The following is a 14,678-nucleotide window of genomic DNA, read 5'->3' on the forward strand; positions in this document are numbered from 1 at the left end:
TTCCTTTCTTATATTTGACCTAAAGTCACGATGAGGAGTCTGGCGCTGCTGTTGGGAGTGAAAGCCGCTTGCATCCTTCTAGTGTCCTCGCTCTCAGGAACAGGGGCCGTCAACAACAGCGGCCGGTGGTGGTGAGTTCAGCAGATATTCTACAGTATGCGATGATGCATGGGGGGTTCAGCTATCAGTGTTCTGCTCTGCTTTGTCTGAACAGTTGTTTTTTTATTATTGGGTTAACGCATTCCATGCTGCATGCTCGAAATAATGTGTTAGTTTTGGAACAGTTTACAACTTCTGTTCAGCGTCTGAAAAAAGAGCAACCGCATGGTATTAAGGTTTGTGGGTTTCTAGCTGTTGTTCCCAAATTGCTCCACGTGAGCGCAACAACTAACCACTTTTTTTATTGTAATTTATTGTCTCTTCAGTAAAATTAGCTTCAGCACATGATTTAACAACAAATGGATTACATTTGTAACAATTTTACCTTTTATTTGCGGTTGATTTAATTTACTCTCTCTCCCTCTTTCTGGCACTCATTTCTGGACAGTGGTTTGAACACGAGACAACATTTTTCAGTCCAATGTGGGATAAATTAAAAACGGATTCATTTCAACGCTGGAAGGAATCCTATAGGAAGTCTTACTTAGGGTTGTGTGGTTCTAGTACACTCCCTATATACTTCAAACTATAGTAGCCACAAGTGCTATAATTTGACGTAAAAACCAAAATAAAACTGAAACTGTACAGTTTATCATATTGTCTTTCTAGTTTAAAAATCTATAAACTGTGGGTTGCTTTTGTTGAAGCAACGTTTTAACGAAAGGTTTCTGCGGTGCCATTAGATGGACAGTATTTGCGCACAACGGCACTGCTTTTTCAAATATTTAAAAATTTCAGCTGGAATCTAAGAAAACAACTGAAGAGGGGGAAAAGGACACTTGAGTGTTTTTGTAAAGGAAGAAAACATCCATAGGGCGAGATTATTATTAAAGTTCCCAGGCCTCACCGCACCACTGTCTGGGTCAACCATCCAACAGGCCAAAACAGGCCCGGTGATAATGCGCAACAGGAGACACAGTTATTACACAAGGCTACACAAAATGTCAAAAAATTCCAGATTAAGTACATAAACGATTCATCCCTGGCACCGAAAGACACGCAGTGCTTTAAAATCAAACCACTAAAATATTTAAATCATGTCCTTTTTAACTGCACAGGGGCCACATACATGGACTGATTATACCTGAATAATGTCTAGTATCATTTGACAAAGGCACGACTTATTATTAAAATTAAACAGTGTTGCAAGATTCAGCATTTTTATGTGTATTTTTATGTTATATAAAGTGTTAGCTGGAGAATATTCTTACATATACAGAAAGACTAAGTGTAAGATTGTCTATTCATGAATCATGCTACTGTCTAAAAGAGCACTGCAACACATCAGATATAAACCTTCCTTCCGCCTCTGCCTGCCTGTGTTGTTTTCTGATGAGGGCATAATAGAGTATTTAATAGAATAATACGGTTGTAATTGTAATTGTGAAATTGACAAGTGGTGGTGTCTGGTCCAAGTAATTTATAAAGAGGTAAAAAAAAATAATGTGCCAAGCCTGCAACCTCCATTGTGACTCAGAGACTCTCCGTCTCCTCATGGTCTTGGAACAGCACGTGTCACTGTTTATTATTGGTCTACATAATGAAAACCTATTTCAAAAGGTAGCCTACTACTCCCATGGGATGCCAAAAGACATTAGTTTTAGAGCTTAGAAGGTCACCTAAGGTGCTACATGCATGAACTGCCAGCTCCTTGACTCTGATTTCCCTTGTCCTTGTTTTGTGCCAGGGGTATTGTCAATGTGGCTTCCTCATCCAACCTCCTCACCAATTCCAAGAACGTGCAGTTGGTCCTGGATCCAAGCCTGGCCCTTCTGAGCCGTCGCCAGCGCCGGCTGATTCGGCAGAATCCTGGCATCTTGCATGCCATCGCCGCTGGGCTGCACACTGCCATAAAGGAGTGCAAGTGGCAGTTCCGCAACCGCCGTTGGAACTGCCCGACCACCCACAGTCCAGCAATCTTTGGCAAAATTGTGAATCGTGGTGAGCCTCTCTTGTCTTTCTCACCGGGCAATATTTGGACAATTCTAGGCAGGATGTAATGGAATCTCTTGCACATTTTTTAAAAGACTTTGTTTGTAAATGATTTCCAGTTTTGGCAAAAAAATTGGCAAATCTAGTTCTGAAAGGCTGGATCAGGCTCTGATGTGAAGTTTTGGCGTGTTTCCTCAGGTTGCCGAGAGACAGCATTTGTGTTTGCCATTACCAGTGCAGGAGTGACCCATGCTGTGGCTCGCTCCTGTTCAGAAGGGGCTATTGAGTCGTGCACATGCGATTATCGTCGCCGAGGTCCTGGAGGGCCAGACTGGCACTGGGGGGGCTGCAGTGACAATGTGGATTTTGGACGGATGTTCAGCCGTGAGTTTGTGGACTCCAGTGAGAGGGGCAGAGATCTGCGTTACCTCACCAACTTGCACAACAATGAAGCCGGCAGACTGGTAAGGAGATCTGTCACAATTCTAAAATGAAACAAATGTGATTCAAATTCTGAGATTGAGAGTTTAACAGCAGTTGGTCCTTCCTGCAGACTGTGTCGTCAGAGATGCGTCAGGAGTGTAAGTGCCATGGCATGTCTGGTTCCTGCACTGTACGCACCTGCTGGATGCGTCTGCCCAGCTTTCGCACAGTGGGAGACTTTCTTAAGGACCGGTTTGATGGTGCATCCAGAGTGGTTTATGCCAATAAGGGCAGCAACCGTGCCTCTCACCGAGCCGACCCCCGTCATCTGGAGCCTGAAAACCCTGCTCACAAACCCCCCTCTGCCATGGACCTAGTCTACTTTGAGAAATCACCTAACTTCTGCTCCTACAGTGGCAAAACTGGCACGTTGGGAACTTCTGGGAGAACATGTAACAGCTCTTCCCCAGGCCTGGATGGATGCGAGTTGCTATGCTGTGGACGTGGGTTTAAGACCCGGACTGAGAGCGTGACTGAGCGTTGCCACTGCACATTCCACTGGTGCTGTCATGTCAGCTGCCTGAACTGCACAAGTACACGAACGTTACATCAGTGTCTATGATCAAAGGTGAACAAGTAGGCAGATATTAGGCACACAGGAGGAATGCAGTAGAACTAAGCAAAACAGGTAGTTGGCTGAAAAGACACTAGCAGGTGGTTTTATATGCTTAATTGAAGCTAGACAAGCTTCAAGGTGGGTAAACTGATACAGGGAACTTTCTGGCACAAAAATGTAATCAGTGTTTTTGAAAGTAGGAGATAGAGAAAAAGCACAAATATGTGAACAGGGTATAGGGGGGGTTGGGGGGTATGTGCTTGTTCTTTGCCTTCAATGCTTAACAGTATTCAGTATTTAAACACATTACAACCATACAGGGAGAATGGAAGTCATCTACATCCCTCAACTGTTTACACTGTGGATAAATAGAAGTAAAAGGACAAAAGGATGTGGTGGAGAATTGATTGCTGTAACCAGGTACTACTAGGCCCTTCTTGTCTCCCACTGAGGGCAGAAACTGGACACAATGTTTCACAGATGTTTCTGTGGCCACAGAACCACAAACATGTGCTCTCATAAACTGGTGAGGACCTCCATCTAGAGGGAGATTTTTTTGTTAAAAAAAGCATGTTTTGTTCCATTTGCAGAAGTTTTGGCTCTCATATGAAACACTGTGATGTTTATCTCCCAACCACTTCTGTTTTGCTCATCACATTTGCCGTTTTTGTTTAGATTTTTGGGCAGTTGAATACACCTCAACCCTGATTTGCCACCCTAACTTACCACAGGAAGGGTCTGCTGTTACATGACTAGAACCAGTGCCAATCAAGAAAAGAAAAAACAGAACTGGACTGGATTAATCTTGCTGTGGCAATACAATATGAATGTAATATTGACACACTGAAGAATATGACGTGATTAGTTTTTTTTAGCTAATTTTAGGGCTTAATTTTTTTTAAATGCATAAAATAATATTAATTACAGGTGATGAACAGAATCAGAGCATGCAGTCATATTGAATCCCACTCTATGGTATACAATAATGTAACAGAAAATATAGTGTGTTCCTGTAAATATGTGTGCAGGACTAAATTATCCAAGGTTCAAAGAAGGCAAATGGTTGCATTCAAGCTGAAGTGTAAAATAAGTCAAATTTAAACATTTAATCTTTAATAATACAGCCTGCAGGAAAAAATACTGTATATCAGCTATGAGGACCAAAATTCTGTAAATACTAAAAAAGTTGAATATATTTATAAGAACAACACTTTGCTAAATGATTTATGTGCCTGTCAGTGGCCTGAGAATATGCTAATATTACAGTCAAGTCAGGAGATGTTTTGAACTTAAGCCTTTTTTATTTCTGATGTAATGTAGCTGACAAAAAATAGAACGTTATCGCTTCTTTGCTTGTTTTCTTTAAAAACACTTGTGTTTGGTCATGCACTGAATATTTGCCTTTTTTATTAGTGTAAATAAAAATTATTTATTTCTGAGGATTTTTATACTGTTATAGAGAAATGTAAGAAAATACATTTTTTAGACTTTAAGCAAAAGATTTAGCTTCCAGTTGGTTTTGTACTGTATGATAGAACAATAAAGTTTATATTTTCAATTAAGTTGGCCTCCTGAATGTGTTAAAAGATGCTATTATGTCTGTTGTAGTTTCTGTGTTTGAGGGAGTTTTGACAACGGACCAAGCGATCATATAAGCCTGTCCCTGGGTGTCCTTTGCTTAATCCTATTACCACCACCAAAGCAGCCTCTTTCTCCAGCTCACAAAACATCCCTGCATCTCTGCTACCAACCACAGAGACAGACCCTGCTTATCCAGCCACATCTCTTATCTTATACAGTATGACAGTTTATTGCATTGGGTTTTGCTTCATTTACTAGAAAAAAATGAAATATAATGAAAACCTACAGCCTTGTCCAATGCCTGGCAACCTGACTAACCACAGGAGTTTGGAAAGCTTTGCGCTCTTTAGCCCACCACAGTTCAGGATCAGGCTGGGTCACCCAGATAGATCAGGGAGACACAGTAACAATTAAAGGCAACAAACAGGGATGTTTCTGAATGTCACAGTGAAAAAGTGATTCTGCACCAGAGGAAATAAAATAGATCGAGAAGTGATCAATTGAGATTGGTTCTGAGCTAAAAGAAACACGACAGCTAAATACTCTGGATGTGGGTGGATTAAGAGAATACAAAGAGCAAATAAAACCAAATTGAACCGAAATATGGCAGATGGGGAGGTCCAGCGAGGTGGATGGACCACAAAAACAGAAAGAGGTTTTATACTGATCACAGAATCTCTACAAAACTAACATTCTGTCTTTTATCACTGCAGAACAGTGCTGAACACAAGCTAGAACACGACATGGCTTACAGTGTAATAACTCACAAATTCAGAAAAATGTCATAAGTTGGGAGAGCAAAAGTACACATAATTTGAGAGTGACATAAATCTGGCTTGATAGTAGAACACTAGGCAATAATAGCTACAAAAAAGAGAAAATGGTTGATTAAAAAAAAAAGAAAGAGGAGAAGCAGGGTTCAAATCCCAGGCATGAGAGTGAGTTGGTAAGAGAGAGTGAGTGGAGGGGGTGCTGCCTATGGGAGTGCTGAGGAGTCAGTGATAATTAGCTCAATTAGTGACAAAGGCAGTGTAATAAATACCGACTTAGTGTCTGGGTCCCTGCTGGCCTCTCCCTGCACAGCCTGCGATGTGGCCCTGGCCTGACGGACAATTCATTAAACTGACAAAATACCCCACCGTCCAGGCGTGACGCAGCGAGTTAGCCCCCTACAGGCCAGGCTCATTGTTCTAATTGTCTGGGCTGGAGTCACTTTGTGGCCGCCTCCTCTTTCACCCACCCCGCCTTCACACTCTGCCTTCAGAAAAACCCATGGAGTTAATGCCCCTACCTTACACTGCAAGTAGGTGATCGGCAGGTTGGAAAAAAAAACAGTAAGAGTTCCTCAGGGTGGGGCTGCTGGTGGGGGAGGCAGTGGGATTAGCGAGAGGAGGTTGCCTGGGAGTGCTGGGAGCAGCACTGATCGGAATGTAGGAGAGATGAGTCCAGAAGCTCGGATGCGGGACAAAGCGAGAGTTAATAAGGAAAGATTGAAGGGGCTGGCGACAATGGGCCGCCACCCGAGTCGAGATGAAATTGCTTCCGAGGATTATTGGGAGAGGGTGTGAGCGTTGTAGGGTTTTTGTGTGAGTATGAGATTGGTTGGGCATTTGTGTATTTGTGCTTTTGTGTGTGTGTCTGTGTGCAGGGGCAGGGGGAGTACTGGATTGATGGCTGCCCCTCTGGATGGGGAGTAGAGGACCAAGGGAGGCTAACCGGCTGTTCCCACAGTCTGTTCTGCTGCAGCCACCTTTGACACACGGGGCTGCCAGGCGGCAAGCAGGCAGCCATGGTGAGAAGGGCACAAACAAAAACAACAGCTCCACTACACAAAAGTCACTCCTCTCTATGGATAACCAGAGGAGAAGTGCAGACTGGAGCTGAGGGCTTAAGGAGGGTAAGAGCAGGGAAGTGTGACAGGGATGATGATAAAAAAACAAGAGACAGAGATGGTACAAAATTGCATGGTTGAATCCCATTTTGGTTTTGGATCCTACTGGCTACTGTTTTGCCAATACTTGAGATAACTTGAGATAATAACACATTGACATACATCTGCATTGTGCACATGGTGGTATGCACTGTCACAATGAATCTATTTTGCATTTGCAGAAGAAAAAACTATATTCAGCATTTACAGGACATAAGAGGTTAAAGGTTAACAAAGTTAACTTTGCCAGTTAAGTAATAATTACAGGCATATCCCCTCCTGAGAATGATCTGAGCATCTCTGTCCAAGAACACAGAAAGGATTTCTATGCCCCTGTACCACATCAGTGAGAGGAAAACATGCAGAGAAGACAATGTAGCAGGGAAAACTGTTGGGTGGGGTTGGCCTAAATATGAAGGCCATATGATGAAGAATTAAAGAATTTAGCATTGAGTTCGGGTCACAGCACTAAATGACAGGCTGCTGTAGTGGTTGGGATGGACAGTGTGGCAGGCATGGGTCTAAGCACACAATACGGATTTGATTTCCGCCCTGACCCAACATTTAATTGTAATCCTAGCCTTCGATTATGGGCAAATTAACCAGGGAGCTGTTATTGTAGGAACACCCTTGTAAAGCTTGTGTAATATTCAGAGCCATTTGTTTGGTGCCATTAGGTGACCACAGAGTGATTATGTAATAAGATATATATTTGCTGCCTCATCACAGACATATTACATAAATAATCATAATCAACTACACCTCAACTCAAGTTACAGCAAAATTACAAAAGGGATTAATAGCAGCTGATCCTCTCGGTCAAATTTACGCAAATTCACTTTATATTAAATAAAGGAAACTATTGCAAGGCTGCGAGTGTGTGTGTAAGTGTGTGTGTGTGTGTGTGGGTGTGTGGATGGCAGCTGGGAGGCAGACACGGTCCAGGAGAATCATTCCCTAGCAACTGACCTTTTGGGCAGATGGCAGTTCCAGAATAACAGCCACCCAGCATCACAATGGCCGTGGCCTCCTAACATCTCCATCACTTCATCACTTCATCATCTATCGGCCTGCCATAACCTGTCACACAGGAGAGGGAGGGAAGGTTACAATTACCCTCAAAATATTCACGTATGTACATACACACACACACACTCGAGTGTCCTCTTGTTTTTTTATATATTCTTGCTTCAAGTCCAAAATATTCTTTAAAAAAAACATCATCGGTTTCCAAGTTCCTGGGGTGTGCAGCAGGGCAGAGGAAGGGATGAGAGCAAGACTGATTTAGGAGAGACACAGCGGACACTCACTGCTCTCCACAAACCTTCAGACACTCTAAAACCACTGTTTTCCGTTGTTGGGTTTTCTGCACACAGTGAATCAGGGTGGGAATGTGGACAGACCACTCGACCACGGTGAGCAATCAGTATGATGTCTGTGGTCAGGCTCTGTGCCCCTATGAAGTGAGATGGAGAACAAGCCCTGCAGTTAAGGTGGGAGGGACATATCTTGGCCAACACTGGTGTGTGCATATGTGCGAGATGCGGGTGCTCTTCATACGTGCATAAAGATGATCTCAAATTATAACCTCCATATGTGAACACACGTGAGTCTTTCTCCATGGTGTGATATTACACATGGAGTTTTCAAGACCAGCACCTTCTACATACACTCAACCATACACACAGCGTAACCTCTGGACTGCATAGGCTTGATGTTATCTTCTCTGTTAGCCCAGTTCTGCTAATATTAAATACTTCACACACAAAAACCCAACCAAGCAGCTTAAAGTGGTCCTCAGTTGTACAGTAGATAACCAGCATAAACAGAATTTGACAAAAGATCTTGAATGCACACACAATAAATTATGCTAGTGATAAATTAGTGATTATTAACAAAGAAAAAGTCAAACTCCCTACTACCACATCTGTGAAAGATTAACCTAGAAAGACCTTACAAGCTGACAACAAACAGATAAAGTACCATGATGTCAGAAATTGTGTCATCTGGATAAAGTGTTTAAGAAGGAAAAGTGTTTCGGGGTGCAACCCATGATATATTCTAGGGGAGATTATGTGCTAGAAAACACTGTAGAACCTCCAGTAAACAGAGCTCCAATGACAGGGAGAGACTCTGTGCATAGATAGCCAACAGCAGAATATGTTTATAGACATCTGACAAATGTATGGGTACAGAACAGAAACATTTCATGTCTGAGATCCATATGAAATGTGAGCACAAACTTGTGGTGGAATCCATGTGACACAACAAAAGCCTGTGCATGATTTCACCTGTCAGCAGGAATGAAGTCTGCATTTATTCAAATCAATCAGAGGTCAGTGATAAATATATAGTTAATGTTTTCTTATCCAATCCAATCTTATCCATGCATGCTGGCAAAATAGGATTTGAATCTATTCTGTGTTTATATAGAACAATGTGTTCTTTACTTTAAACTAATAAAACTAAAAATCATGTCCAAAGAAATTTTCCACTCAAACACACAAAAAACACACTCAATCTGAATCTGAAACCTAAACCTATTAGAAATATGATAACAGCCACAGAAAATAGCCTGATATGATATATACATGTGTGTGTTTGCACACCAAGCTAGTAGTTATATAATAAAATGCAGAAATTCATTCATAATTTGTGTTAAGTTAACCAGGGGTTCGTCACTGTCTTCCAGAAAAGGACAGGCATAGGGGCATAACGAATCAGGTGACTGATAGGACCAAATCAGATAGTGACTGTAGGTCATATTGTTGCATTACCAAAAGTCTCCAATCCTGCCCATTCAAGCTGTAATGCACAACCAAGTTTTCAAAAACAAACCCGAGTCAGAAGCTTTTCCAAAACCCTGTACTTCAGAGGTCCTAAAATGTTACAATAGTGTGTATGCAAGGCTTATTAGGGTGGACGTAGCTTTTAAATCAATAAACAGAACTGAGAAATTTCTGACTGCATGTGGTAATTATCTCTAATCTCGTAATACTATTGGAAACAAAGGAGAAATGCTCATTTTTAGGTTTTAATTACAAGCTGTGTTTTACAGCGACAGTGGGCGAGGGCTCAGCACTGACACAGCAGCAGAGGAATGTTTATTTGCTGCAGTTTAGGAGCTGAGTGGCTTGCAGGAACTATGACACATTCCTGTGTCACTGGCTCTCCCGCTCGCAGACACTTTTTGCATTCACATGCTGGCGCCCCATGTGTTAGTTCACAACTGCACAGACATGCACAACTATTCCTTTCTGTCGCGTCCTGCACACAGCCACAAAATGTGGCACCTCTAGATTTTGAAAGCATGCCTGAACCGTATCCTCATTCATGACTTGGTGTGACATGACTTACTAGAGCTAATACTTCCCTTGTGTGCGACTGTGTTTAGCAACAAAATATTCCCCACCTTACTTCTGCATTATGGAGACCCCTGGCCACATGCAAACCTGCATGTGAGATCATATGTGCATGTGCTCACTTGTAATGTTTGTGTGGCTGGCTGAGCACATCTCTCCATCTTTCCCTCTGCAGTCCTCTCCATTATCCCCAGCATCTGGCAGTCAAAGCCTGTAAAGAAGACATTTCTCTTGGCAAGTGTTTTTTAAAGGCAGTGACACAGGGGACAGCCAACCACAGGAGCCACACATCTTCCAATCTACATGCATACTGAGAACTGCTTGCATAAGAGAACCGCCCCAGTCTCTTCTTGCTCTCTCTCAAAACACATGCATTTTCCTTCTGTGTCCCACTCACACTCACACTTACACACACAAGATACTGCTCCCACCCACCCTTGTCTCTCTGCAATATACTCACCCAAGCTTTGAGCCTTAATCACTTCCAGAGCCAGAGCTATCCTACAAAATGTGCCAGCAATCTTTCAATACATTTTGCACCCTAAAATGTTCCTTCTGGCGCCCAAATGAGTGTAATACATGAGCTGACTGGATGGACTTGCACTGCAGAAGCCGGAAGGTCTGTGTTTTATATCCAAATGTGGTTAATTTAGTGACATCATATTTCACTATTTTGATATGGCCAAAATGTCCAAATGTCACCACTGGGTACAAAAAGGCCTTAAATCAACAAGTTTCCTTACAGTGGAAACTACTGAAAGATTGATTGCAGTCAGTGTGCACCTGAATATGTCCTTGGTTGACACTCAGCTGCTGAATAATAAACACATTCTTTGTATAATTGAAATGGCACTTTAAGTGCATTAATTAATACCATGTGCATGCTGTAGCCCACTCAGGGTACAGCTGCAGAGAGCAGTGTCTCTTAACAGTGAGCATGTGGAAACACATCTTTGTTTTTTTGGCTGCAAGTCGTGCTGCCTTCTGGCATCTGGATCATCCAAAACATAAATGGGTGTGTTAGCTTGATAGAATAATTGTTCTGATTTTGATAGGCTACCAGCTACACATCTGTCTGGCAGCCAGAAAATTTCAATCATAAATCTTCTGGGAAAGAAAAAAACCTTTTTTGGAAGATAGTAATGAGACAACTTATGAGGAATGTTGGGTTATGATGTAAATTTGGTGAGTTGTAACTTTGTCTACAACACTCCAAATATAACTGTATGTGTAAGTGTGGCTTATTTGTAGTGTACTTTTGTTCCCTTAGGTTTTTGGGTTCACCTGTGATATTGTGCAGCATCTACCATGATCCTGGAGAAAATTATTAGGCTAGATGACTACATGATATAAGCCTTTAACCTGTCATATCTAATCATTTTTGATTTAGTCCTGAATAGTAGCTACAAGTCATGTCCAAAATGAACCCTTTTCTGTGATTACAAGGCTACATTTATGTGGTATGCTGACATCACAGAGACTGAACGCCTGAAGACAGAGGGCACGAGCCTTCACTTGGTCATATTTGTAACAATAAACTGCTCAAACACGGAAATGGTAGAAGCCTGCCATCTAGTGGCGTGAAGTTCAAATTACAACCTTTAAGCTGATGATAGAGAGAAATAAAACCAGGTAATTTCACATTTTTAGCCGTAATAAGTTATACCTTTACAACATTTACTGAAAAATTTACATAGAAAAAAATAAATATTTTAACCAAAGACTAACCGTTTTAGTTCCGTCTACATATTTCAATTTCATATTTCAATTTATCTTTGATTTCTGTTTGTCTGTAACAAAAAAGAATTTCCCCTCGGGGATAAATAAATAATTCTGATTCTGATTCTGATTTTAAGTAAATGATTTGCTATCAAAATGCTTACAACCACGACCAAAGAAAGATAAAAAATACTATATAAATATATAATATATAAATATTACTTGGTAATACAACCAGCTTATCTAGCTGTTAAACATAAAATTAAAAAGAACTCCTCTGCCGCAGTTCGTATTAGCCAGGTGTGCTAACCTGAAGCTAACCTATACTCAGCTAGTAGGCTAACTTATGCACTTCCCGGCAGCAGCTATAAAACACAGAAGCACTACACACTGAGCAGGAAGCGAATGCAAACACAGATCCGTATTTATGACGTGATAATTGACATGGGTTAACCTGAGTTTGCTAAGTAATTAAGCACATTATAAAGAACAGTTTAACGTTTACTTACAGACAGCCAAGTCTCAGGAAACTGATATAATACAGTGATTAGACTGTTAATTATTTAAATATAAAAAATGTATTACCTTTCTATATAAAGGTTTCCTTCCTGCCGCGGACTTCCGGTCTTTGAATACCGCTCCCACGGTCATCTACATCAGTGGTCCCCAACCACCGGGCCGGGGACCGGTACCGGTCCGTGGGTCATTTGGTACCGGGCCGCACAGAACGACTGAGCAAAAAATATATTATTCATTATCTGAGTCTGAAAGCTGTTTCATTTATAAATCGATCAGATTCATCCGCTTGTGCCTTTAAGCACCTGCAGACGCTGGTCTCGGTCACGGGATACGGCACCCCAAAATTAAGCCTAAAAGCTAGCAAACATGAATAAAAAACAAACGTCTTTGGAGAGCTTCTTCGGAAAGGGGAAAGACCTAACGAGGGGACAGAAGAAGAGGAGCCTACCCCTTCAAAGAAAAAGAAACCTGCACTTAAAAGACTATATCAGGAGTCCTATACAGATTTATTGCAACAGGTGATTCTCACACAAGTCCGCTCTGAGTGACATGTGGCGAAGCCTTCAAAACTGCTTTGGCACTTAAGACCAAGCACCCTGCATTAAAAGACAAGCCATGGAGTTTTTTGAAAGAAGAAAATGTGAACAAGAAGGACAGAAGCAATAAATGACGGCCAAAACAAAATGACGGAGTGGACTGGACATAAGAAACACGCTTCGGGTGTCATTGTCTCCCATTCTCCCCAGATGGGACCGCCTCATTGCTGAGAAAGCTCAAAGGCTCCCACTAATTAAGCATAAGAGTAAGTTGTCATTGTATGCACTTTGTTTTTATTTTATATATTTTTTTCTGTGCCGGTCCGTAAAAATATTGTTTTACATGATACCGGTCCGTGGTGCAAAAAAGGTTGGGGACCGCTGATCTACATCACGCTGAGGACTATTAGTCTGTGGACTAACCGAGGCCTCACAGCTCATCCAGCAGATCATCATACAGGTTGGTTGTTGGATGGTTTCCACACAAAACAACAACACGGCGCCATACTGCTTCTTCCTCGTGTGTTGGACTAGAGGCTACATGGACTCATTGTGCCTCTTTGTGGTACAAAGTGGTATCGGCGGGAGCACTGTTTGCAGAATGCCTTACCAGCCAGGCACATAATTATAATGTTATAGATATTACTTCTTCACACACTGGTGGTTACTGTCATTCAATGTTTATTCTGTTTTATTCTACTTTGTTGTTTTTAAAAATAATTTTATAATGTGGTCACTGGCTAGTCATGTGTTATTCACTCGAGGAGCATGCTGCCTGTAAGCTTCCTGTATAACACAAGCTGCCGATTCTTTGTAAATTCACCACTAAAACTAAGCATATTCACACAGAGGTTGCAAGCAGATTATTTCTTCAGAATTTTAAAGGCTGCACATACATAAGTGCAAAGCTCAAGTCAAATTAGCTGCACACTGACCTTGTGTGTACAATGCACTGCTTCACAGCAGCATTGCGTTTATCAAAAGATTGTGTTGACCGTGTTTTAAAGTCTCTGAAAAGCTGCACTGGGTTGTTCATGTGTTATTTGCATCAGTATTTACATTAAGACAGAGACAGTTAAGTGGTTGTGAAATTCAGACAAAGGGATATAAAATTGTCAGAATACAACGTATGGTAAAAACACATTGCACTTTTTTCCAGTAGGGCGAGGATGTTTACATTTTTTAAAATTTGTCAAATAAGGCACCATAACTCTAACGGCACATACTGTATTTGGCTTTTATAGAAGGGGATTTGGGAGTTTTTACATATTAAGTGGATTTATTCATTGTGCTCAGCTGAATCAGGCCTGTAGAAATACCAGACCATATTACTAGACTAGACTAAACTTTAATTATAACAATTCAAGTGAAAGCTGCAGCTATAACAAATGTTTGGCTTCACATAAGTACCTTTTTTTTAAGTGCACCTGGAATTTGTATGTAGGAGCAGCCAAAATAGATTTTCCCCTGCAGAAGAGAGAAAAGGTCAAAACTAACCTGAAACAAATACAACACAGGTCTGTCATGTAGGCCCAAAGGTCACATGAGCACAGAGGAGAGATGCTGCAGCTCAGCCCCAAACACCAACAGCTCTACCTGAATCTCTGAAGTCTTGACATGAATGGAAAAAGAAGAGACAAAGGTAGTTTCAAAATCACTCTGTCTGCTTTTAAAACAAGGAAATAAGGCTTTGATGATAAGTATATACGCCCTTGCATGTACTACTGGTACATATTTAATCAACATCAATACACTTTAATTATGTAAACATACCTTTATTTTCATTTTTATTATGTCCCATATAACCTGCACCTATTTCGGATCCTCGCCATATTCTTAAATCATAATTGATGCATCTTCAAAAAAATCAGTAACATTTGAAATAATAAAGGTTGATCAAA

The 14,678-nt window shown here is 41.3% G+C and overlaps 1 protein-coding gene across 1 annotated transcript; it reads left to right on the plus strand.

Annotated features, from left to right (window-relative positions):
* Positions 1-30: 30 nt before the first annotated feature.
* wnt1 (wingless-type MMTV integration site family, member 1) lies at positions 31-3,136 on the plus strand. Its single transcript, XM_028410042.1, has 4 exons — positions 31-131; positions 1,847-2,100; positions 2,290-2,555; positions 2,645-3,136. Exons 1-4 carry the CDS (start codon positions 31-33, stop codon positions 3,134-3,136), a joined length of 1,113 nt encoding a protein of 370 aa, XP_028265843.1.
* The last annotated feature ends 11,542 nt before the right edge of the window (positions 3,137-14,678 follow it).

The sequence above is a fragment of the Parambassis ranga genome, chromosome 7 (assembly GCF_900634625.1).
Source record: "Parambassis ranga chromosome 7, fParRan2.1, whole genome shotgun sequence".
Lineage (NCBI taxonomy): Eukaryota > Metazoa > Chordata > Actinopteri > Ambassidae > Parambassis > Parambassis ranga.

Excerpts from the sequence above, each read along its gene's own strand:
- wnt1 (XM_028410042.1), top strand. The coding sequence starts at position 31 with ATGAGGAGTCTGGCGCTGCTGTTGGGAGTGAAAGCCGCTTGCATCCTT. Across the intron at positions 132-1,846 it reads AACAACAGCGGCCGGTGGTG|GGGTATTGTCAATGTGGCTT; the intron begins GTGAGTTCAGCA and ends GTTTTGTGCCAG. Across the intron at positions 2,556-2,644 it reads ACAATGAAGCCGGCAGACTG|ACTGTGTCGTCAGAGATGCG; the intron begins GTAAGGAGATCT and ends TCCTTCCTGCAG.